Below are 19,404 nucleotides of genomic sequence, written 5' to 3'. Positions count from 1 at the left end.
GATGAAAGTAAGTATTGTCAGCATAATTCCTATTGAAGTGATTTGTGGCTGACCCAATTCTTAGAAACAAGGAGGGGAAGGGATGATACATTTAGTTAAGATGGAGCAGGAGAAGTGTTTTCTCTCTCTCATAGCTCTGCTCCAAAGGCCAGCATGGAAGATGGAACAAGGAGCATGGTCTATCTACTTGATACAGCTCTTTTTCTCAGCTCCCTCTGCCAAATCCACATCTCCCCTGAGACAGAAAGAGGTCCAAAGGAGTTCTTAAAATACTTTATAGTCTTAAACATTCTCCATTCCCATACTCCAAGGCAAGATAAGCAGCAGACTCCTGTCATTTCTGACAGATGTCAGAGACTTCTGACGTTCAGTGAGGACGCCAGTGATGGAGTCTTCAGTATTTTCACCATCTATCCATTCTTGTGCTTCACTATCTTTATTATTAGAAAGAGGTTTTTTTAAGGTCTAACAAATTTTCCTGTTGCAATTTAAGCTCATTGTTCTTATCAACTTCACCACAGGCATCAAAACCAAATTATTCCCTATCATTAATCACTGTCTCTAAGGTATTTAGAGATGACTCTTATGTTGCCATGCCCTGTTCTCTCCTCTTTCAGTCTTCTGTTTGTATGCTAAGTAACCCAGATCATTAAGCTTTTTCACCTACAATTTATTTTCTAGATCTTGATCTCTCATCTGGATCCTTTCTTGTTTGTAAACATCCTTCATAAAGTGCAATACCCACATCTAGGCATTTCTCCTCCACATGAGGCATATGAAGTAGAGAAGAAGGGTTATGTGGTAGCATAGTAACTTATACTTCTGTTTTACATATCTTAGGCTAGGACTTGACGTTGTTTATAACTGTAACATCGTTAAATCCTGTTCAGCTTGTGCTGTGTACGCCTCCTGAATCTTTTATAGGCTTTTACCTCTTTGAGTTCCCACTTTGTATTTGCACAGTTCATTGTTCCAGACCATCTCTCCAACTGTCCTGGATCTTTTAAATTGTAATTGTTTCCTCAAACTCACCACCACCCTTATCAGATCAGTATCATTTGCAAATTTGATAAGCATTCTTCCATCATCTAGATTATTTAAAACCTTGAATAGCAGCAATCTCAGACAAACCTCTTCAGAAGTTGTTTTGATGCACCTTTCCATTTTGATAATTTCCCAAAGTATGATCTTCCAAACAGTTTTGCTGATACAGAGCAGTCTGGCAAATAAGAATAGATAAAGAAATGTATTTCAGTACAGTTAAATGTGAGGTTACAAACCTAAACTCCCTATCCTAAAAATCAATGCTGCACAATTCATGTTGAGACAGGTTCACATACATAAAGACTGTAGCTGATAGCATACATCATCTCTAACAGTGAAAAGTTACTTTTGGAGAAAAATAAGAACTAAAGGGGAGAGAGAGAAAGAAAAGGGAAGGGGAAAGGGAAAACTGACCAGAGTAGCCAGCTGTGAAGAGAAGTGGTGGGGTCCCCAGGCAAGTCTCCTCCCCCGGGTATCCTTTCCAGTGCAGCAGTGATCACTCCATAATACTTTTCCCATAGCAACCGCGTATTTTTCATTAGCATCTTCTCAAACTCCCTACAGGTTGTTCCTGCTTACAGTGCTATTAGCACTAATTGGAACACACTTTGATCAGGGCGGGTGCTGCATGGCTGGTTGGTTTTTAAGCTCGTACATGCATGTTATTCGGTCACCTAATATAAACCAAAAGCGACAAGCAAGGAGTAGGAAAAAGGGGGAGAAAGAGGGGTTAATCTCACACCAGATACAATTGCTTCCCATGAGTACCTGCTGCAACAATAATGTGTTTGCAGGTGTAACATCATGAGAATAACAGCAACATGAAAAACAGCATGAGAACAGAGGAAAAATAGTGCCACAGAGCCTCTGAAAAACAGTGCCACAGGAGCTTACGTGAAAGGTTGCAGAGCTGCAACTGAGAGGCAGGATATAAGAATACAATTGGAAAGCCCTTAGCAATAGAGAGGCTAAGGCACCTAAGGCACTGTGGAGCCGCCAGGACTCTGACAAATTAAGGCTAAAATTCTGCAGCCAAAAAGCTAAATAGTATCCTGTTCACATAAATAAGTTATTGACCAGGAAGGCAGTATTACCCTTGTATTTAGAACTACTGCTACTGGAATACTATATAAAGTTCAATTTAGATAGAATGTTGAAAAATTGAAGGATGTTCAGAAAAGAGCAGAATGATTAAAGGGTTGGAAAACATGTTTTATACCAAGATAGACCAGGAGCTCAACCTACTTAGCATATCAAAGAGAAGGTTTAAGGGGTGATTTGATCACAGTTGAGAAAAACCTCATGGGGAACAGAAATTTCATCATAGACATATCTTTGATCTAGCAGGCAAAGATATAACAGGTTCAATAGCTGCAAGTCATAGCCAGACAAATTTTGAATAGAAGTAAGATGGCTTCTAACTGTGATCACACAGCCAATCAATGACTGTGATGGATTTCTGTCTGAATTTCTTAAATCAAGATGCAATCTTTTTGTGAAACCCACTTTATTTGAACATGTGAATTCATGGGGATCCCATGCCACAGGGTGTAACAAAGTCTAAGCAAAGTCTCCTAATGAAGACCTAGAATTCAAGGTCAAACTTAATTTTCTGGCTTTTTAACCAAGAATCTATAAACTCAAGGTCTGATTTCATTTGATTTAAGGAAGACCTGAAGCCCCTTGAAAAACAAAGCTGAACTGAATTAGTTACAGAAATACTTTATTGAATTGCTACTTGACCCTTTGGTATATTTACACAGGATTTTGTATGTATTATGAAATTTATAATGAAATTATGAGTCTTATTATGAAGTTAACAAGCTTGTCCTTGCTTACCGGCAGTTTCAAAGAGAAAAATTACCTTCACACTGCTTCCTGCTCTCTTCTTCCAGGTGAGCAGAGAAGATACAGAAATGGTTCTTAAACCAGCTGTGCCACAGGGCAATAAGAAAGGACTTATCTGGAGCTCAGAGCAGTGCAATGGCACTGTCTTTTGTAGGCATTAGAAAAATTTATTATGCCAATAGTTGTGTCTACTATGCAGAAAATGCATGTAAGCATGTTCTAATCATGATTAGCTGACATAATGCAGAATAAGATTTGCCTCATATGGGTCAGTGGTAGTCAGCATTATGTCAGCACACTTTACTATTTACACCTGTGTTTCAGCACAGTGTGTTTCTGCAATGCATGCCAGCCCAGAGCGACAGCAGCCGCACATAGGGTTGTGCACTTTGCAGAGTACAGAAGATTGTACCCTGTAAGGTGCAGGTGTATCATTAGCTACTGAAACTGAGTCCTTCACAGTATGTCAGAACAAGGTCTACATACAGCTTAAAACCTAACTTTTCCAAACGGTGAATTTCGCTCACAGGATGGAGAGATGCAGCTGGCTGGGGTAGTATGTCCCTCCTGCAGCAAATCAATGTGCTGAGACAGTAGCTTGTGACACCTCCTCAAGCTTAGAATTCATTAGCTTCTGTAGTAAACCCTGCTTGGGCAGCACAGCCGCTATAGCCACAGTCAAGTTTAAACTCAGCTGTACTGGTAGCATTTCAAATGAGATCATTTTAAGGGAATCTAACAGGCCAGATCAATGGAAAAGAAATCCAAAGGGGGTTTAAATCTTCTCAGGAAGGAAAAAAGGTGCCACCTTAACTGCCAAGCTGCTGTCCTTCAGAAGTATTGGAAGCTGGGGAGGTGCTTAGGGGAGTATCATCATGCCCCTGCCCTGTCCTTACAGACATCCTGAGGCAACACTTTTTGTCTCCGTCAGAAATAAGATACTGAGCTACATGGTCTGACCCTGTGTAAATTGCATTCATATGCCTGTGACCAAATGGGAGATGGTCACTACAGGAGGAAGCTCCTCCAGTGATATTTCTTCCAAAATCAAGAGCTTAGCAACTGTGGGCATCTGCTTTGAGGGGGAAAAAGAAAAGCACTTAAGGTTACTGTCAAAGTGAATCTTAATAAGCACAATGTTTTGTGCATCATCGTTTTCTTCTTCTAAGAATAGACAAGTTAATGTCTTTGTTGTTTAAACCATCTAAAATGTCATTTAAATACAGATTTACTATACAGATTATGGGATGGTTGGCTATAGGGCGATTTGGTGGAATTTACCCAGTTTCTCTTTCCTAAGGTGATCAATAATTTCATCATATACTCCTAAAATCCTACCTACACCAGTTGATGACTGTTGTAGTAATTCTGTCCAAGTTAAATTTAGATGTATACCAGGGCCTTCATACCAATCAGCGGGCTAACTGCAGTGTGCACGCACCTGTAACAGTTACAGCCATTGGCAGCTGGGTGTTCTTTTGCAGAGCTCACATATTAGATAACTGTCACAAGTGTTTGTAAGGGACGAACTGGAACCCATGGCAATACTGATCAGAAAGTTTGAAATAAATTATCAGTATATTTTTTTCAGATACAATTTAATTATTGTAATAAATAACTGTACAATATAATTTTGCAAATTGTGATTTAGTTCAGTGATCAGACTGAAGGGAGAATTGTGCATTTCAACTACAACCAGCAACTTTTGACAGGATTTTTAGTACATTTTGGCATTTTAACAGTAAGTGCTGTGAGTGATATCACTTACTATAATTCATACTGTTTTTTACTCTAAAGTTATAGTCCTGCTGAAAAAATAATATTGCTTGTTTAAAATTGCATCTGAAATCACCTTAACACTTCTAGAGCAGGACTATTTATTTCATAGAGCTGTAAGAGAACTTTCATATTCAGAATTTTGTAATTTTAAAAAAATTCTTTTCTAAACAGGTCATTTTTATTTTCTGGAAGGGCAAAATGATGCTCTGCTTTGTGGAAATAGTTCTGATGCAGGGTAAGACCAAATTTCATCATATTATTGCACCATGTACAAATTAGATCCACGTTCTTTACATGTGCAGTTGGAGGGGGGCTGTATTTTGAGTGACCACTTTCTCTCACATAAGAAATACTAGGATTTTACACTGGACTGAGGATTTGGGTTCCTGGTCAGAGCCCAGTGGATTGGTTAGATCAGCTTAGTCTTTGCATGAATGAATCAGTAATTTGATATTAGTGTAGTTCCTGCCTGGATGAGAAGTAATAGACATAGCAGCTGGAAAACGTGTGTTATTTTGCAGTTCCAGCTGCACATATGAGTACTAACAGGCTCAAACAGTAGAAAATACTGACATTTACATTTAAGTTACAACATTAATAATTAAAGAAATTATTTGGAATATTATGTTTTAGAAGCTTAGATTAAACTTTTGACACTCATTTTATGTGCCTTTCCTGCTTAATTTTCTAGTGTCCTTTAAAATAATTTCTATTAAAAATCACAACTGCTATTATTTCTAGTCTGATTAACTAAAGAAAAATCCACTTTTTAATCCTAATCTTTTCCTGGACATTCCAGGTGATAATACTAAAATAACCATATAAGGTAACACCCAGTTTGTCTTTGTAGGCAGTGCCCAGAAGGATATACATGTGTGAAAGCTGGTAGAAACCCCAATTACGGCTACACAAGTTTTGACACCTTCAGCTGGGCTTTCTTGTCACTATTTCGCTTGATGACTCAAGACTTCTGGGAAAATCTTTATCAGTTGGTGAGAATTTTTTTCACACAAAATAGACTAAATATGTTTGTACCAATAATGCTAAAGGCCTAAAATCAATTTTCTTATATTACCTTAATTTTAACAATATGAAAAACAGAACTTTTGTTAACCTGTTCTTGCTTATAAATGTATTCTTATTTCCAGACACTACGTGCCGCTGGGAAAACATACATGATATTTTTTGTTCTGGTGATTTTTCTGGGTTCTTTCTACCTGATCAACTTGATCTTGGCTGTGGTCGCCATGGCCTATGAAGAACAGAATCAGGCAACCATGGAAGAAGCAGAACAGAAAGAGGCAGAATTTCAACAGATGCTGGAACAACTGAAGAAGCAACAAGAAGCAGCTCAGGTATAATTTATGGTGTAGTAATGTAGAATTGTATGGAAATAATCTTACTAAAGATATTCACCCTCTGCTTTCTGAATTTGGAGGTGTAAAACACCCTGTTGGGCTTCCAACAACAGAGCTAGCTCAGAGATTTTCTGTTCTGCACTAAACACATTGTACTGTGAACAATCCAGCCATAATCAGGAAGGAATATTCAAAACTAGGTAACATTATTCATTATGATTTACTTAGTCTAGTGTTATTAATACAGTCTGTTAGACTTCTGCATTTGAAGACTACTCATGAAAGATGGAAAAAGCTATGACCAACACACATCTTGAGTTAATTCAGTAATAAAAATTAGAAAACAACTAGGAAGAGGATATTCTATGGAAAGTGTTACGATCCAGGGCGTTTGGACTAGAAATTCTGTATAAGTAAATTTAAAAAACTCATGATGTTGTGGTTTGCTCAGTGACTCAAATTCATTCTGCAACATGGCAGGCAGCAGCAGTGGCAGCAGCAGCAGTAACAGCATCCGCAGAGTCCAGGGAGCCCAGCGCTGGGGGAGAAGCAGGAGGGCTCTCAGAAAGTTCCTCAGAGGCATCAAAATTGAGCTCAAAGAGTGCAAAAGAGAGGAGAAATAGAAGGAAAAAAAGAAAGCAGAAAGAACAGTCTGGAGGAGAGGAAAAAGATGAAGATGAATTCCACAAGTCTGAATCAGAAGACAGCATCAGAAGGAAAGGTTTCCGACTATCTATTGAAGGCAATAGATTGACATACGAAAAGAAGTATTCTTCTCCACATCAGGTATTGCATATAGTTATTTTTAGTACAAACATACATTTAAAGCATCATAGGCTGTTACAAAACTACTTTAGTCTTCCTGGTACTGTAATATGACCCTACTGCCTAAAGAAAGGAAACACCGAGATTTTCATTAAACTTTATTATTGTTGCTAGTGCTTGAGAGAAAGTGCTGTAGATGCTAGATTGTCTTGTAAAAAACCACAGAGAATTAAATGTAACCTCATATCTCTATTCTTGTAATAGGATTGTTTAAAAATCATATTAAAATATTCTCTGATTGATTCTGTGGGGGTTTTTTAGGGTGATTATATATTATCTAGACTTATTAAAATGCTACAGTATTTTTCCATTATGATAGCCTCATATTTCCCTGCTGCTTCAATGATGTTTGGAGGTTGGTTCAATATGCCCAGGATGCTGCATACATCAAAGAATGTGCATGTATAGACTCCCTTTTTTGCTTGATGGGTATTGTGCAACTACTCTACTCGGCAACTCTAACTGGCATTAGGAGAAAGGAGATATCAAAATTGATTTTGCCTTAAGAATCCATGAACAGGGTTATTTCTATCTGTAATATATAAATACAATGAAATACATACAAAAATTTCACAGCAGCATTTAGCTTCTGGGAAAAATGGTCACTCTATCTCATATAAGAAAAAAAAAAACCCTATGCTATCCTAATAGCAATGCTAAGTTTGAAGTTTTCAGCTAATAATCACAAATTTTGTTTGCCTGCAGTCTTTGCTGAGCATTCGAGGCTCCCTGTTTTCTCCAAGGCGCAACAGCAGAACAAGTCTTTTCAGCTTCAGAGGTAGAGCAAAGGATATAGGATCAGAAAATGACTTTGCTGATGATGAGCACAGCACTTTTGAAGACAATGATAGCAGAAGAGATTCTCTCTTTGTGCCGCGCAGACACGGTGAACGGCGCAACAGTAACATTAGTCAGGCCAGTAGGTCATCCAGGATGCTGGCAGTGTTTCCAGTGAATGGGAAGATGCACAGCACTGTGGATTGCAATGGGGTGGTTTCCCTGGTTGGTGGACCATCTGTTCCTACATCGCCTGTTGGACAGCTTCTGCCAGAGGTGATAATAGATAAACCAGCTACTGATGACAATGTAAGAAAGTTTTAAATAGCTTAGGCATCGTGGCCTTTTCTTACTGCACCAGCCAGTGTTTTCTACAGAATGGAACCCTTGGCAATGCTTCCTGGTTGGTCAAGCTGTGAATGCTCCTGCATCTTGTAAAATCTTTAATAAATAAAACAGCTAAGATAGGTTTGCAACCTAAGCATTTACTTACAAATATTCTCATAACTGACAAATGCAATCTGCAGTTTCCAAATAATAAAATATTAGCTTACTTACACATTCATAAAAGCGCTATGCTTTACTGTATTACTGTGCTATACTTTACTTTTGCTGATCTAAAGGTCTGTCTGGCTATGGTCTGCAAAATCATAGTTACCTAACAATTAAAAATAGTATACAAAAATAATATCATATAACTGCAATCAATATGATGCTGCTATTACCACTTTATCAAAATTAGCGTTAATTAGTTAATTTTGATAACATTCTTCCTTATCAGCCCTGTTAAAAATGTAAGGAAGTTGTAAATTCTTTGTTTTCATTTATTTCTCATTCCTATGTATTTTCCATCCGTTGCTGGTGGAGTTTCTAGTGTAGATAACAAATAGTTCATTGGAAGATCACATTTCAATACACACTTTCAAAAATACAAATGTCTGTGTGGACATGTGTGCAGCATATATTGCTGCCATTCTCTTACCATACACAAAGTAAGAGAAGATGTCTCAAAAAATTTCTTCCTTAGTTCAAAGTTGTCTACTCACATTAATTAAAAAATACTAGCATGAGGAAGCATGAGGAAGTCAGACTTTTCTTACTTGCTACAGTTTGCCTAGGGGAAAAGACTATTATATTACAAAACTCAGAATATTCTGTTAGCAGGAGCAAGGAAAAAAATTACAGTTTGCAAAAATTTTATACAATATTTTGAACTCAATCCTTTTCCATTTGTTTAAATAGGTTTTCATAGCTTGAAGGAAAGAAATGCAAAAGTTAAGTAAATAAACTGTCTCTCAGACTTGAACAGTAGGTAACTATTGCCTCATACCTTTTAAAAATTATTTAAAAGATACTAAAAAGTAATAAAAGTCTGACATGATAAAAATTGAAGTGCACGAAGCACGTATCCAAGCTGAGACATTAATAACAGTGTTCTGTATAGTATTTGCTTATCTTATTAGTCCAAAATGGTCTCACCTATTATTGTTCTCTGTATAGGGCACCACTACAGAAACAGAAATGAGGAAGAGAATATCAAGCTCTTTCCATGTTTCTATGGACTTCCTGGAAGATCCAGCTTTAAGGGAAAGAGCCATGAGTATTGCTAGCATCCTCACAAACACCGTGGAAGGTCTGTGCTACGCACAGCTTAATATTTAACACCTGTCTTTTCACTAGATTTCTCAAACTTTGAGTTGAAACTTAAAAACTGATTTAAAATAGCTTAATTAACATATACTGTCCCACAAACAGACACATATTTATCAGTAAACTCAAAGCTCTTTATTCATTAAGGTTATTACATGAGTAAGTATTAAAGTTATTACATAAGTAAGCATTTCTATCTCATTGTTTTGCTACCATCTACTAAACAAAGTTATGTTTGATGGTCATAACTGAGTGGATGCTTATGCATATTAATTAAAAATATATTATTGAACACAAAAAGGCCACTGAAGATTTTTCAAATATATGCAACCATTGTTGAAATATATACAAATTTTACCAGTTATATTTATCCAGTTACTCTTTAAAGAAGTGCTATTCTAGGTGATAATGATGTTTTTTTCTTGAACTAGGAATAAAAATTATATTGAAAATTTTTACGTAAACACCACAAATTTCAAAATAAAAATATTTACATAATAGAACAGTAAGCAGGAGGAACAGGGATGCTGAAGTGTAATCAAGGAGCCATAAAATATGTAATACAAATTGATGCATAAATTGATACTGATCGGAATAGTGATTGGAATACAAAGAAGTTGTGCTTGATAGATAAGCTTTGAACAAAATAAATACATTTGATAGCAATTTTTAAAAACTTTCTTGAAAAGCCCTGTAAAAAAGTATAAAGGGCATGCTTATAGGAGGATAATCAGTACCAGTTTAGATTGACAGCTTGGCTGGTACAATTCACATAGGACTGAGGAATGCTACAGCAATCACATAGTTACCTGTATGAACTTTGTTTTCCCACAGAACTTGAAGAATCAAGACAGAAATGCCCACCATGTTGGTATAAATTTGCAAATATTTTCTTGATCTGGGACTGCAGTCCGCATTGGTTAAAAGTGAAACATATCGTCAACTTAGTGGTAATGGATCCATTTGTTGACCTGGCTATTACAATTTGCATTGTTTTAAATACACTCTTTATGGCTATGGAACATTATCCGATGACTGATGAATTCAATAATGTACTTTCAGTTGGAAATCTGGTAAGTCTGTTGAGTTTTTATGTTCATGATTTGGAAGAAATTATGCTTAGAATAACTGAAAGGAGTTTTAACAGGTTTTTTTTAATTATTTTTACTCTTTGGAAATTTCACAGTCAACTCTGGCTCATGTAACTTAGGATACTGTAAAATCAATATATTGCAGTTTTCTGCTAAGACAAATTAAAAATTTAAAAAATGGCACCAATGCTACATTAAGTAAAGTCCGTCTTACAGATGTCAACAGAAGTTGATTTGTCTAACTACTAAACCAGGAAATGCATTACTTCCATGAAAAAGACACTATGCAAATAAAGCTAGTGTTACTTTTTCGACCAATGCAATACAAATCTTTAAATTATGAACGTGTTTTTAATTGCTCTGTTTCCTGACCACAGGTTTACAATAGCTAAAAGAGCCATTTAAAAGTATTTCTACAATTTTTTTCTGTAAAACACTTTTTATGTGGATATGTGGATTGTTTTCTTTATATGCTGTGTGTAAAAGTATGAAAAATATCCTGCAGTACTTTGTCCTCTTCTAGTTTTTGGGGTTTTTTATCATCAGATAATTAGTAAGATATCTTTTCCTCATGTTGGCAACTATATTTTCTCCCTTCTACTTCAAAAAGATAAATTATTAAAGAATTCAGGAGTTAATTTTTTGTAGCTCTGATGCTTTTGTACTGACAGGTTTGATCACATAGAAGTATTTGCAGCTGCAGTCCTACTTAATCTCTTATTTTAAGAATTGATTTCTTATAATGGGATTTTTAATAATCCTTGTTTTGTAATGAGGAAAAAATATCTCAGATTATAACTTCATGTCGTGGTTTAACCCCAGCCGGCAACTAAGCACCACACAGCCGCTTACTCACTCCCCTCCCACCCTGTGGCATGGGGGACAGAATCCAAAGAGTAAAAGTGAGAAAGCTCATGCTTGAGATGAGAACAGTTTAATAAATTAAATAAAATAAAATAATAATAATAATGATAATAATAAATTCTAATGAAAAGGAAAACAACAACAACAAAAAAAGATAACTAAAACCCAAGATAGACAAGTGATGCAAATGAAAACAATTGCTCACCACCCTCTGACCGATGCCCAGCCTCTCCCCAAGCAGCTGTCTTCCAGCCAGCTTTCCCCCTAGTTTATATGCTGAGCATGATGTCATATGGTATGGAATATCCCTTTGGTCAGTTGGGGTCAGCTGTCCCGGCTGTGTCCCCTCCCAACTTCTTGGGCACCCCAGCCTACTCGCTGGTGGGGTGGGGTGGAGTGAAACACAGAAAAGGCCCTGACTCTGTGTAGGCGCTGCTCAGCAATAACTAAAACATCGCTCTGTTACCAACACTGTTTTCAGCACAAATCCAAACCTCAGCCCCATACTAGCTACTATGAAGAAAATAAACTCTATCCCAGCCAAAACCAGCACACTACAGGACTTAGAAGGGAGAATTAATAGATAAATACATAGCTGGTTTTCATATACTTAAAATAAGGGAAACTCTGAATCTGAGTTTCCTAGTAAAATGTAAAATCTTGTAGCATTTTACAGGTTTGTTTTGCAATCAAGAAAATGCTATATAAAACTTGGTGTACATCTGACTACAAAGGGAGTGTGAGAGAAGCTGGCTATAAGCACCACACTCTTCCAGTGTTAGGCTCCCTGACATAAACCCCTTCCACAATATAGAGGCTCTCGGAGTTTGCCTGCTCCAGTAGTTCCACTTTAAAGCTCCTTGAGAACCTCACCATCCTGATTGTTAGGAACCTAAGTCAGCATTTCAAACTGTATTTTCATTCCTAACTCTTCCTCAGTGGTTCCAATCCTGTAGCTTAAAAAACAGTAACCTTTCCCTCTCCGGTGTTTACATCAGGTTTTATTACAGTCTTTAAATGCATTCTAATCTTCAGCATTGGTGTTCCTAGGCAGAGCAAGTCAGACTCTTCTTGTCCATCTCTTGATTATCCCAGTTAGATTATTCTCTTTAGCTGTCCCATTTTCTGTTCAGCTTGCTTGAAAATGGGTTATCAAAAGCAAAAGCGAAAGCATTTCAGACCAGAGCTCAGGCAGCCTTTAATGGTGGCTTTAGTACATTCCTGTGCTACAGAAAATTATTCTAAGACTTCTCTCAAAGCTACTCAGGGTCACTACCTTGGTAGCTACTAAATATGATTCCCTACTTCATTCAGCATAGCATCCCATGATGGGAAACCATTGCCAGCAATATCGTGTTTAAAATGCATTCTTAAATGCTCTTTCATTCCTGACATTAAAGTGATTGAGCCAATCAACTTCACTGAACTTACTGGCAACACCCAGGTAGAAGTTCCTCAGCTTCAACAAATTGTTGTATCTCAGTTGATCCCCATCTGGTATAAATAATTGTATCTCTGTTGAACTGAATGGGATTATGGCACGTTATACTAGCAAAGGAGCTGCCCTTCTGGAGTCTTAGATTTGGCCTCATTCATGTTGCTATATAATGTAATTAGTATACCAAGAAATATGTTTTACCATGTAATTTCTTGGAAAGCATTCTGGTTTATGTTGTGAAAATTAAATTTGGGATATTGTCTGTACAATACATGAGAAAGTCTGTATCCTGATAGAGTTGAAATTGGATAAAAAATGTTATAAAACAGAAAATTATGTAATTTGTTTAGTATAAAATTTAATTAATTGAAAAAATTACTTGGTTTGTATGCCACTGGTTAAGGGAAGGTGGGCATAATAAATCACTACAGTACACTGAACTATTTTTAAGTATCAGTTTTAGATAAGACATTGCAGATGCATAGCTTGAATTAAAAACCTAGGCAACAGCTAAATCTGTAATATTATATTTGACAATGAAATAACAAACTGCATTTTGAATTCAGGTCTTCACTGGAATCTTCACAGCAGAAATGTTTCTCAAGATAATTGCAATGGATCCTTACTATTATTTCCAGGAAGGCTGGAATATTTTTGATGGTTTTATTGTAACCCTTAGCTTGGTTGAGCTTGGTCTTGCAGATGTGGAAGGACTCTCAGTTCTTCGATCATTCAGATTGGTAAATATATATCAATTGCACTGATTTTTCAATGGGGCTTCATTAAAATAATTTTTTTTTTTGCCTTAAAAATTTGCTTGATGTTTGCCATGATACTGATCCTGATGTCTCTTTCATTAGTACAAATCCTTATTATTTGTAGGATCTTACTGTCTTCGATGGGAATTGATACAGACAAATAGATAGCAACGGGTGCCCTAGGCCTATTTCCTATATGTTTGTTGTATATACACACTTTAAACATCCTGCTATGCAGAGACAAATTGACTCACTAGATGTATAGAGCTCTGACTGGCATCACAGAAATAGATCTGCTCTACAAATACCAGTAGAAAAGTGGCCCAGATGATTTTAACAGATGAACCCTATATTTTAAATTCCTTCTAATATGACCGGTAGCTTCTTTGGCCTTCAGTAAAAACTATGCTTTGAGGATACCAAGCTCTAACTTCACAAAATTTTGTTGATTGAACCTTCCATCTTCATGCTTTTAGACAAGAAGATACCCTCTGAACAGTCATACTCAAGGCATATTTTTCACTAATATCCTTCCACAAATTAACTTGAAAGTATCTTTATGTCTTTCTTGCTGGTTGTCCTAATAATATTTTTCTTTTCTTCCAGTTACGAGTTTTCAAATTGGCAAAATCTTGGCCAACACTAAATATGCTGATAAAAATTATTGGTAACTCTGTGGGAGCTCTGGGTAATCTGACCCTGGTGCTGGCCATCATTGTGTTCATTTTCGCTGTGGTTGGGATGCAGCTGTTTGGGAAAAACTACAAGGAATGTGTCTGCAAAATTGCAAGTGACTGTGTGCTTCCACGCTGGCACATGCAAGATTTTTTTCACTCTTTTTTGATCGTATTTCGAGTGTTGTGTGGAGAATGGATAGAAACGATGTGGGATTGCATGGAGGTTGCTGGCCAAGCCATGTGCCTTACTGTCTTCATGATGGTCATGGTGATTGGAAACCTAGTGGTATGTAATCAAAGCATTAGCAAAAAATTATTTGGCAATAGAATGGACTCAATCCTGAAGCGAACTAAGTGCTCTGGCTCTGCTTCAACAAAGCACTTAAGCAGGTGGTTTCAAGAGATGCTTAAAGTTAAGCTTAAGAGCTTTTTTGGATTTAGAACAAAGTATTCTGCAATATCAAAATCCTAAGAATGTTAGAGTGAGCACTTAGTTACATTCTTAATTTGTCTTTTGGCTCTTTGTAAATATTTTGTGCTTCAAATAATTTTAGTTTATGAGCTCTTTATAAACCATTTGCTGTGGATTTTTTTATTATTTATCCTGTATGATTAGTCACCTAAATAATCTAATTCCTGCTGTGTGATGGGATAAATTAAACATTTTAATGATGCTGAATAGCAAATCCGTTATCTCCGGTTCTAATTATAAGATTTTGCACCAAAATATTTATATACTGTGGGGATTTAAAAGCACATTTACAGATATTAGTCAGTTGTAGGAATATTTTTGAATAGTGAACATGACCTAAGCAAAATTTAAAAAGCTCCGGTTTTTTACGGAGAAGAAAAAGTTTTGAGGGTGCTTTTCTTTGATTATGGTGAATTATTGGGATTTCAGTCTTCGATGTCACTAATATGACAATTTTTAATAAAATAAATTTTGTTTGTTGGGATAAAGTCTAGAACGTCCTTTTTTTATCTTTCTGCAGGTACTGAACCTATTTTTGGCCTTGCTCTTGAGCTCATTTAGTGCAGACAACCTTGCCGTGACAGATGACGACAATGAAATGAATAATCTCCAAATTGCTGTAGCAAGAATGCAGAAAGGCATAGATTATGTGAAAAGAAAAGCACGCGAATTCATCCAAAAAGCTTTTGTTAAAAAACAAAAAGCTTTAGATGAAATCAAACCTCTTGAAGATTTGAACAACAAAAATAGCTGTATTTCTAACCATACAACCGTGGAACTAAGCAAGGACCATGACTATATTAAAGATGCAAATGGAACAACTAGTGGCATAGGCACAGGTAGCAGTGTGGAAAAATACATAATTGACGAAAGTGATTACATGTCATTCATAAACAACCCAAGCCTCACTGTGACAGTGCCCATTGCTGTGGGTGAATCTGACTTTGAAAATCTAAACACAGAGGAATTTAGTAGTGAATCAGACCTGGAAGAAAGCAAAGAGGTATTTAGATATTTTGTGCATTTCTCTCTGATCTTTTGAGTATTTTTCTTCTCTGTACATGGGCATAAATGAGTGTATAAAGGAGGGTTTAATTCTTGATGAACAGAAGTGTGAGAAAGAGTTAAAAATTACAGTTGCCAAGAGGAGATAAGAGGCCAGGCAATGGGAGACCAAACTAATCCATAAGAACTCTTTATGGTCTATATGGTAGTTGCAGCGACTGGTAGAGCAGGGCAGTGCCTTAGCAACAGCCTTATTCCACTAGAAACTTTTGTTTGCCTCCTGGAACAAGAGTCCCATGAGGAGTGTCATACATCTTCTCTTTGCCATGCAAAAAATCCCCCTCTGTGGGATTTTTTTTGGCTTTGACTCAAGCTTCTGAACTGCTGCCACAATAGATGTTATAAGAATGTATTTGAGCACATTATGAACTGGCCCCAGCAGGAAGAATTTCTAAATAAAGCAACATTTAAAAATCCCCCTCTGTGGGATTTTTTTTGTGAGCAGGTATAAACCAGAAAACACAGAGATATTTTATGTATTTCTTTTAGACACTGGAATTCTTTTAGATTTCAAAAATTTTCAGCTCTTCTAGACCTAGGTTCCCATAAAAAAGAAGTTTTAACAATAGACTCTTCCATATACTTCAAATTCACTTAGCTGCTAAAATTGAAAAATAGTATCAACAAACAAAAATATCTCATGTTGCTAAAGGAATGCCAAAGCAGGCTATAGATATAAAGCCTTGTTGAGAACTGTATTTTTAAAAAACATATTAAGGCTATAACTGTTCCTTTACATGACATGTTGTCTGTGGCTATTTTAACAAAATAAATTGATTTGATAACATAATTTGCAAAACAACTACACCCTCAGTGACTTAGTTTGTTGACATTTTAGTCAAATCAGGAAAATATCTTTCCAGACACTTAATAAAATTAATTTTCTGACTTGAGGAGCCTCAAACTAGCTAGTTTCCATTCGGGTAGCAATCCAGTTTCGTTGTGGGATAGCTCATCTTCCCCCCCCCCCACCACTGTTGTATTGCTAACAGTCCTTCAGACACCTAATTTTAGGCTAGCTGAATTCTATAGTGCTGTCACTTCAGCGTGCATAAGTCCTCTAGTGTTCCCAACAAAATCCCAGTTTTAAGCTCAGTGCAATCTTTGGATCCTCCCCTGAGAAAGGAGGTCTGTACAAAACAGCCTCTCCCCATGGCAACCTATTTCAGAGACAGTGTTGTTCCCATTTCCCAACTAATATCTGAAGAATTAATATTTCTTTTCCTGTTAAATATTAATAAAATTTTTTATAATTTGGCTTTGACTCAAGCTTCTGAACTGCTGCCACAATAGATATTATAAGAATGTGTTTGAGCACATTATGAACTGCCCCCAGCAGGAAGAATTTCTAAATAAAGCGACATTTAAACAAAGATCCATTGGAGAAAAACAGCCACTGGTCATCTACTCTCCCCACAACTACCCTAATGCTGGCCAGTCCACTCCAATCTTCTAACTCATCATAGAGCAGGCAGTCAAACGGAGTGACACAAGCTGGTTTACGACTGACCAACGGGGAATAAATTCAGTTTAGGAAAGCTTTCTGTAAATATGCTGCTACCTGTAGGACCAGGGTTACCTTTTATCCCATTGAGAAAGTACTATGACATTTCTGACTTCCTACAGAAGCTTATGAAAGAACAGCTCTGTTACATAGTTTTCTGTGGAAAATCCATCCAGCAGTGCTGTTTTGGATTTGAGTCCAACTCCTTATTTTATATTGACTGTTAGTATAAGGGACTGTAGAAAAGAAATTATAAACACCAGAACAGCAGTGCCTTTGAATTAGCTGAGTTTTTGATGAAAGCCTACTTAGAAAAGACTGTATGGATTCTCTACTTCACAGGCCAGCAGGCACTAAAAGGTGAGTTCCAGCTGGCCTCAAACCATACTGAATTTTTCAGCACCATTCCTGGAGTTTTACAGTGCTGGCCAGGATCCTTTTTTGCTGATTGGGCAGCTCTAAATGGGGGAAGGGGGTGTCTGTGGGGGTTTGTTTGTTTTGTTTCATTTTGTTTTTCAGCTGAGTACTCTTTTCTCCCTTAGCAAAGTAACAAATTAATAATCTTAAAATTATAAATTACAATTCAAAGAGCTTAATTTTAGTGTGCAAAAAGTAGCTGACAGTAATATTACAGAAAATCTGCTTCTTAGAAGAAAATAGAGAAATAAAATGAAAAGGTTTTTTTCCAAAAACAAAAAAGCTTTGGAAAAGTTTTAACAAGTATTTTCAAAATTATTTTGAAAAGTGGTAAATCATACTGCAAAGGATGATTTGTGAAAATTTGATTACTAGAAGTATACAATATTTTTGTGGCAATATCAGAGAGGCAACTCTGTAATGTAATTTGGAAAAAAACCTCTTGTGACAAATAACAGAGCCTGAAACTGGATACATCAACCCATTTTGCTGATAATGTTGAAACATTGTTCTTCCAATGTCTATAGTCACCACAAGATGAAATTAACTAAAAACTGGCTACTTAAAAAATTACAAATTTTATTAAGCGCCATGCAACTCAATGTCAATGAGCCCTGGAATTTTTACTGAAAAAAGGACTGGCTACTGCTTTAGTAAGAACTTTGTTGTTAGGGTTTGGGGATTTTTTTGTCCTCAATATCAAAAAGCCTGCTCCAACCTAGTACTGATGAACATATATTGCATTTATTCCATTATTTTGTTTACCTCCACATCCTTAAATATGTTTTCTTCACAATTTTTACCCAATCTTTAGCCACAATACCGACCAGCTAGATTGCAACCAGGTCCCAGCTGCACGTTACAATGTTTTCAGAATTTTTAGGGTAGGATTAACTTCAGTGCATTCAGTTTTTTAAAATTTGGTTTCCACTTTCCACTCCTCTCTCTTTATGCTCATCATGTTATTGAACGTTTGATCAGGGTATAAAACACAATCTGATGTTTTATGGGCTATCTTTAATCTACCTCAGCCTTATTGTATGCAACTTCCGCTTCACTCCGAGCTAGACTTTCAGCAATTTTAATCTGGACTTGCTGACCTCTAAAGTGTAGCCTTCTCTGCTGATCAGTGCTTTTTTTCCCTCATTCCTCTGAGCTCCCACCTCATTTATATAGTTACATTTAGGCTCTTACCTGCTTTTCAGTAGATGCTACAGATTCCTGCTATAGATTTAAGCTTCCTTATTCTATGTAGGTCAAGAGAACGTTGCCACTTATGGCTAGTTGTGGTCATAAATCTTTGCAGGCTTAGTATCATCATTCATATTTTTCAGTTTACAACATAATTTTGTTTAAAGCTTTATCTATCACTGATACACCTTGTAGTTAATGGATCCACGCAATGCAGAAGGAAAACCAAAGATTGTACAAATTTCACATATGTTTATCAGCAATTTACTTATGTTGAATACTAGAACATTCAAAACCATGGCAGAATTATTTACTTATTCTGAAAACAGCTAATATTTGCATTTGTGATGCTTTTTCTTTTCCTTTACAGAAGTTAAATTTGTCTAGTTCATCCGAAGGTAGCACTGTTGATATTGGAGTTCCTGCAGAAGAGCAACCAGAAGCTGAACCTGAAGAAGCCCAGGAGCCAGAGGCCTGCTTCACAGAAGGTGTTTGGAACAATAATACTAATAATACTTACTCATGAAATATGGAATAATTATCTATTTAAACTAAGTATTAATATTTATGTCTTGAATTACTCTTTTGTTAATGTTTAAACTATGATTATTAGCAGTAGTACTTTTAGACCATAATTTACCATATG

General features: G+C 36.5%; 1 protein-coding gene across 1 annotated transcript in view; it reads left to right on the top strand.

Annotated features, from left to right (window-relative positions):
• LOC104260900 (sodium channel protein type 1 subunit alpha) overlaps window positions 1-19,404 on the top strand; it is a 68,565-nt gene that overhangs the window by 15,151 nt on the left and 34,010 nt on the right. The window contains exons 6-17 of the mRNA XM_059820092.1: window positions 1-7; window positions 4,843-4,906; window positions 5,522-5,663; window positions 5,820-6,026; window positions 6,510-6,815; window positions 7,560-7,940; window positions 9,132-9,264; window positions 10,116-10,354; window positions 13,241-13,414; window positions 14,039-14,395; window positions 15,102-15,584; window positions 19,129-19,246. The exon at window positions 1-7 is cut by the window's left edge and continues 266 nt beyond it. Coding sequence (XP_059676075.1) covers window positions 1-7; window positions 4,843-4,906; window positions 5,522-5,663; window positions 5,820-6,026; window positions 6,510-6,815; window positions 7,560-7,940; window positions 9,132-9,264; window positions 10,116-10,354; window positions 13,241-13,414; window positions 14,039-14,395; window positions 15,102-15,584; window positions 19,129-19,246 — 2,611 coding nt within the window. The remainder of the gene's footprint in view (window positions 8-4,842; window positions 4,907-5,521; window positions 5,664-5,819; window positions 6,027-6,509; window positions 6,816-7,559; window positions 7,941-9,131; window positions 9,265-10,115; window positions 10,355-13,240; window positions 13,415-14,038; window positions 14,396-15,101; window positions 15,585-19,128; window positions 19,247-19,404) is intronic.

Source organism: Gavia stellata, chromosome 8 (genome assembly GCF_030936135.1).
Source record: "Gavia stellata isolate bGavSte3 chromosome 8, bGavSte3.hap2, whole genome shotgun sequence".
Classification (NCBI taxonomy): domain Eukaryota; kingdom Metazoa; phylum Chordata; class Aves; order Gaviiformes; family Gaviidae; genus Gavia; species Gavia stellata.
The sequence above is the reverse complement of the archived record's forward strand: the minus strand, read 5'-3'. Positions and strand labels throughout refer to the sequence as shown.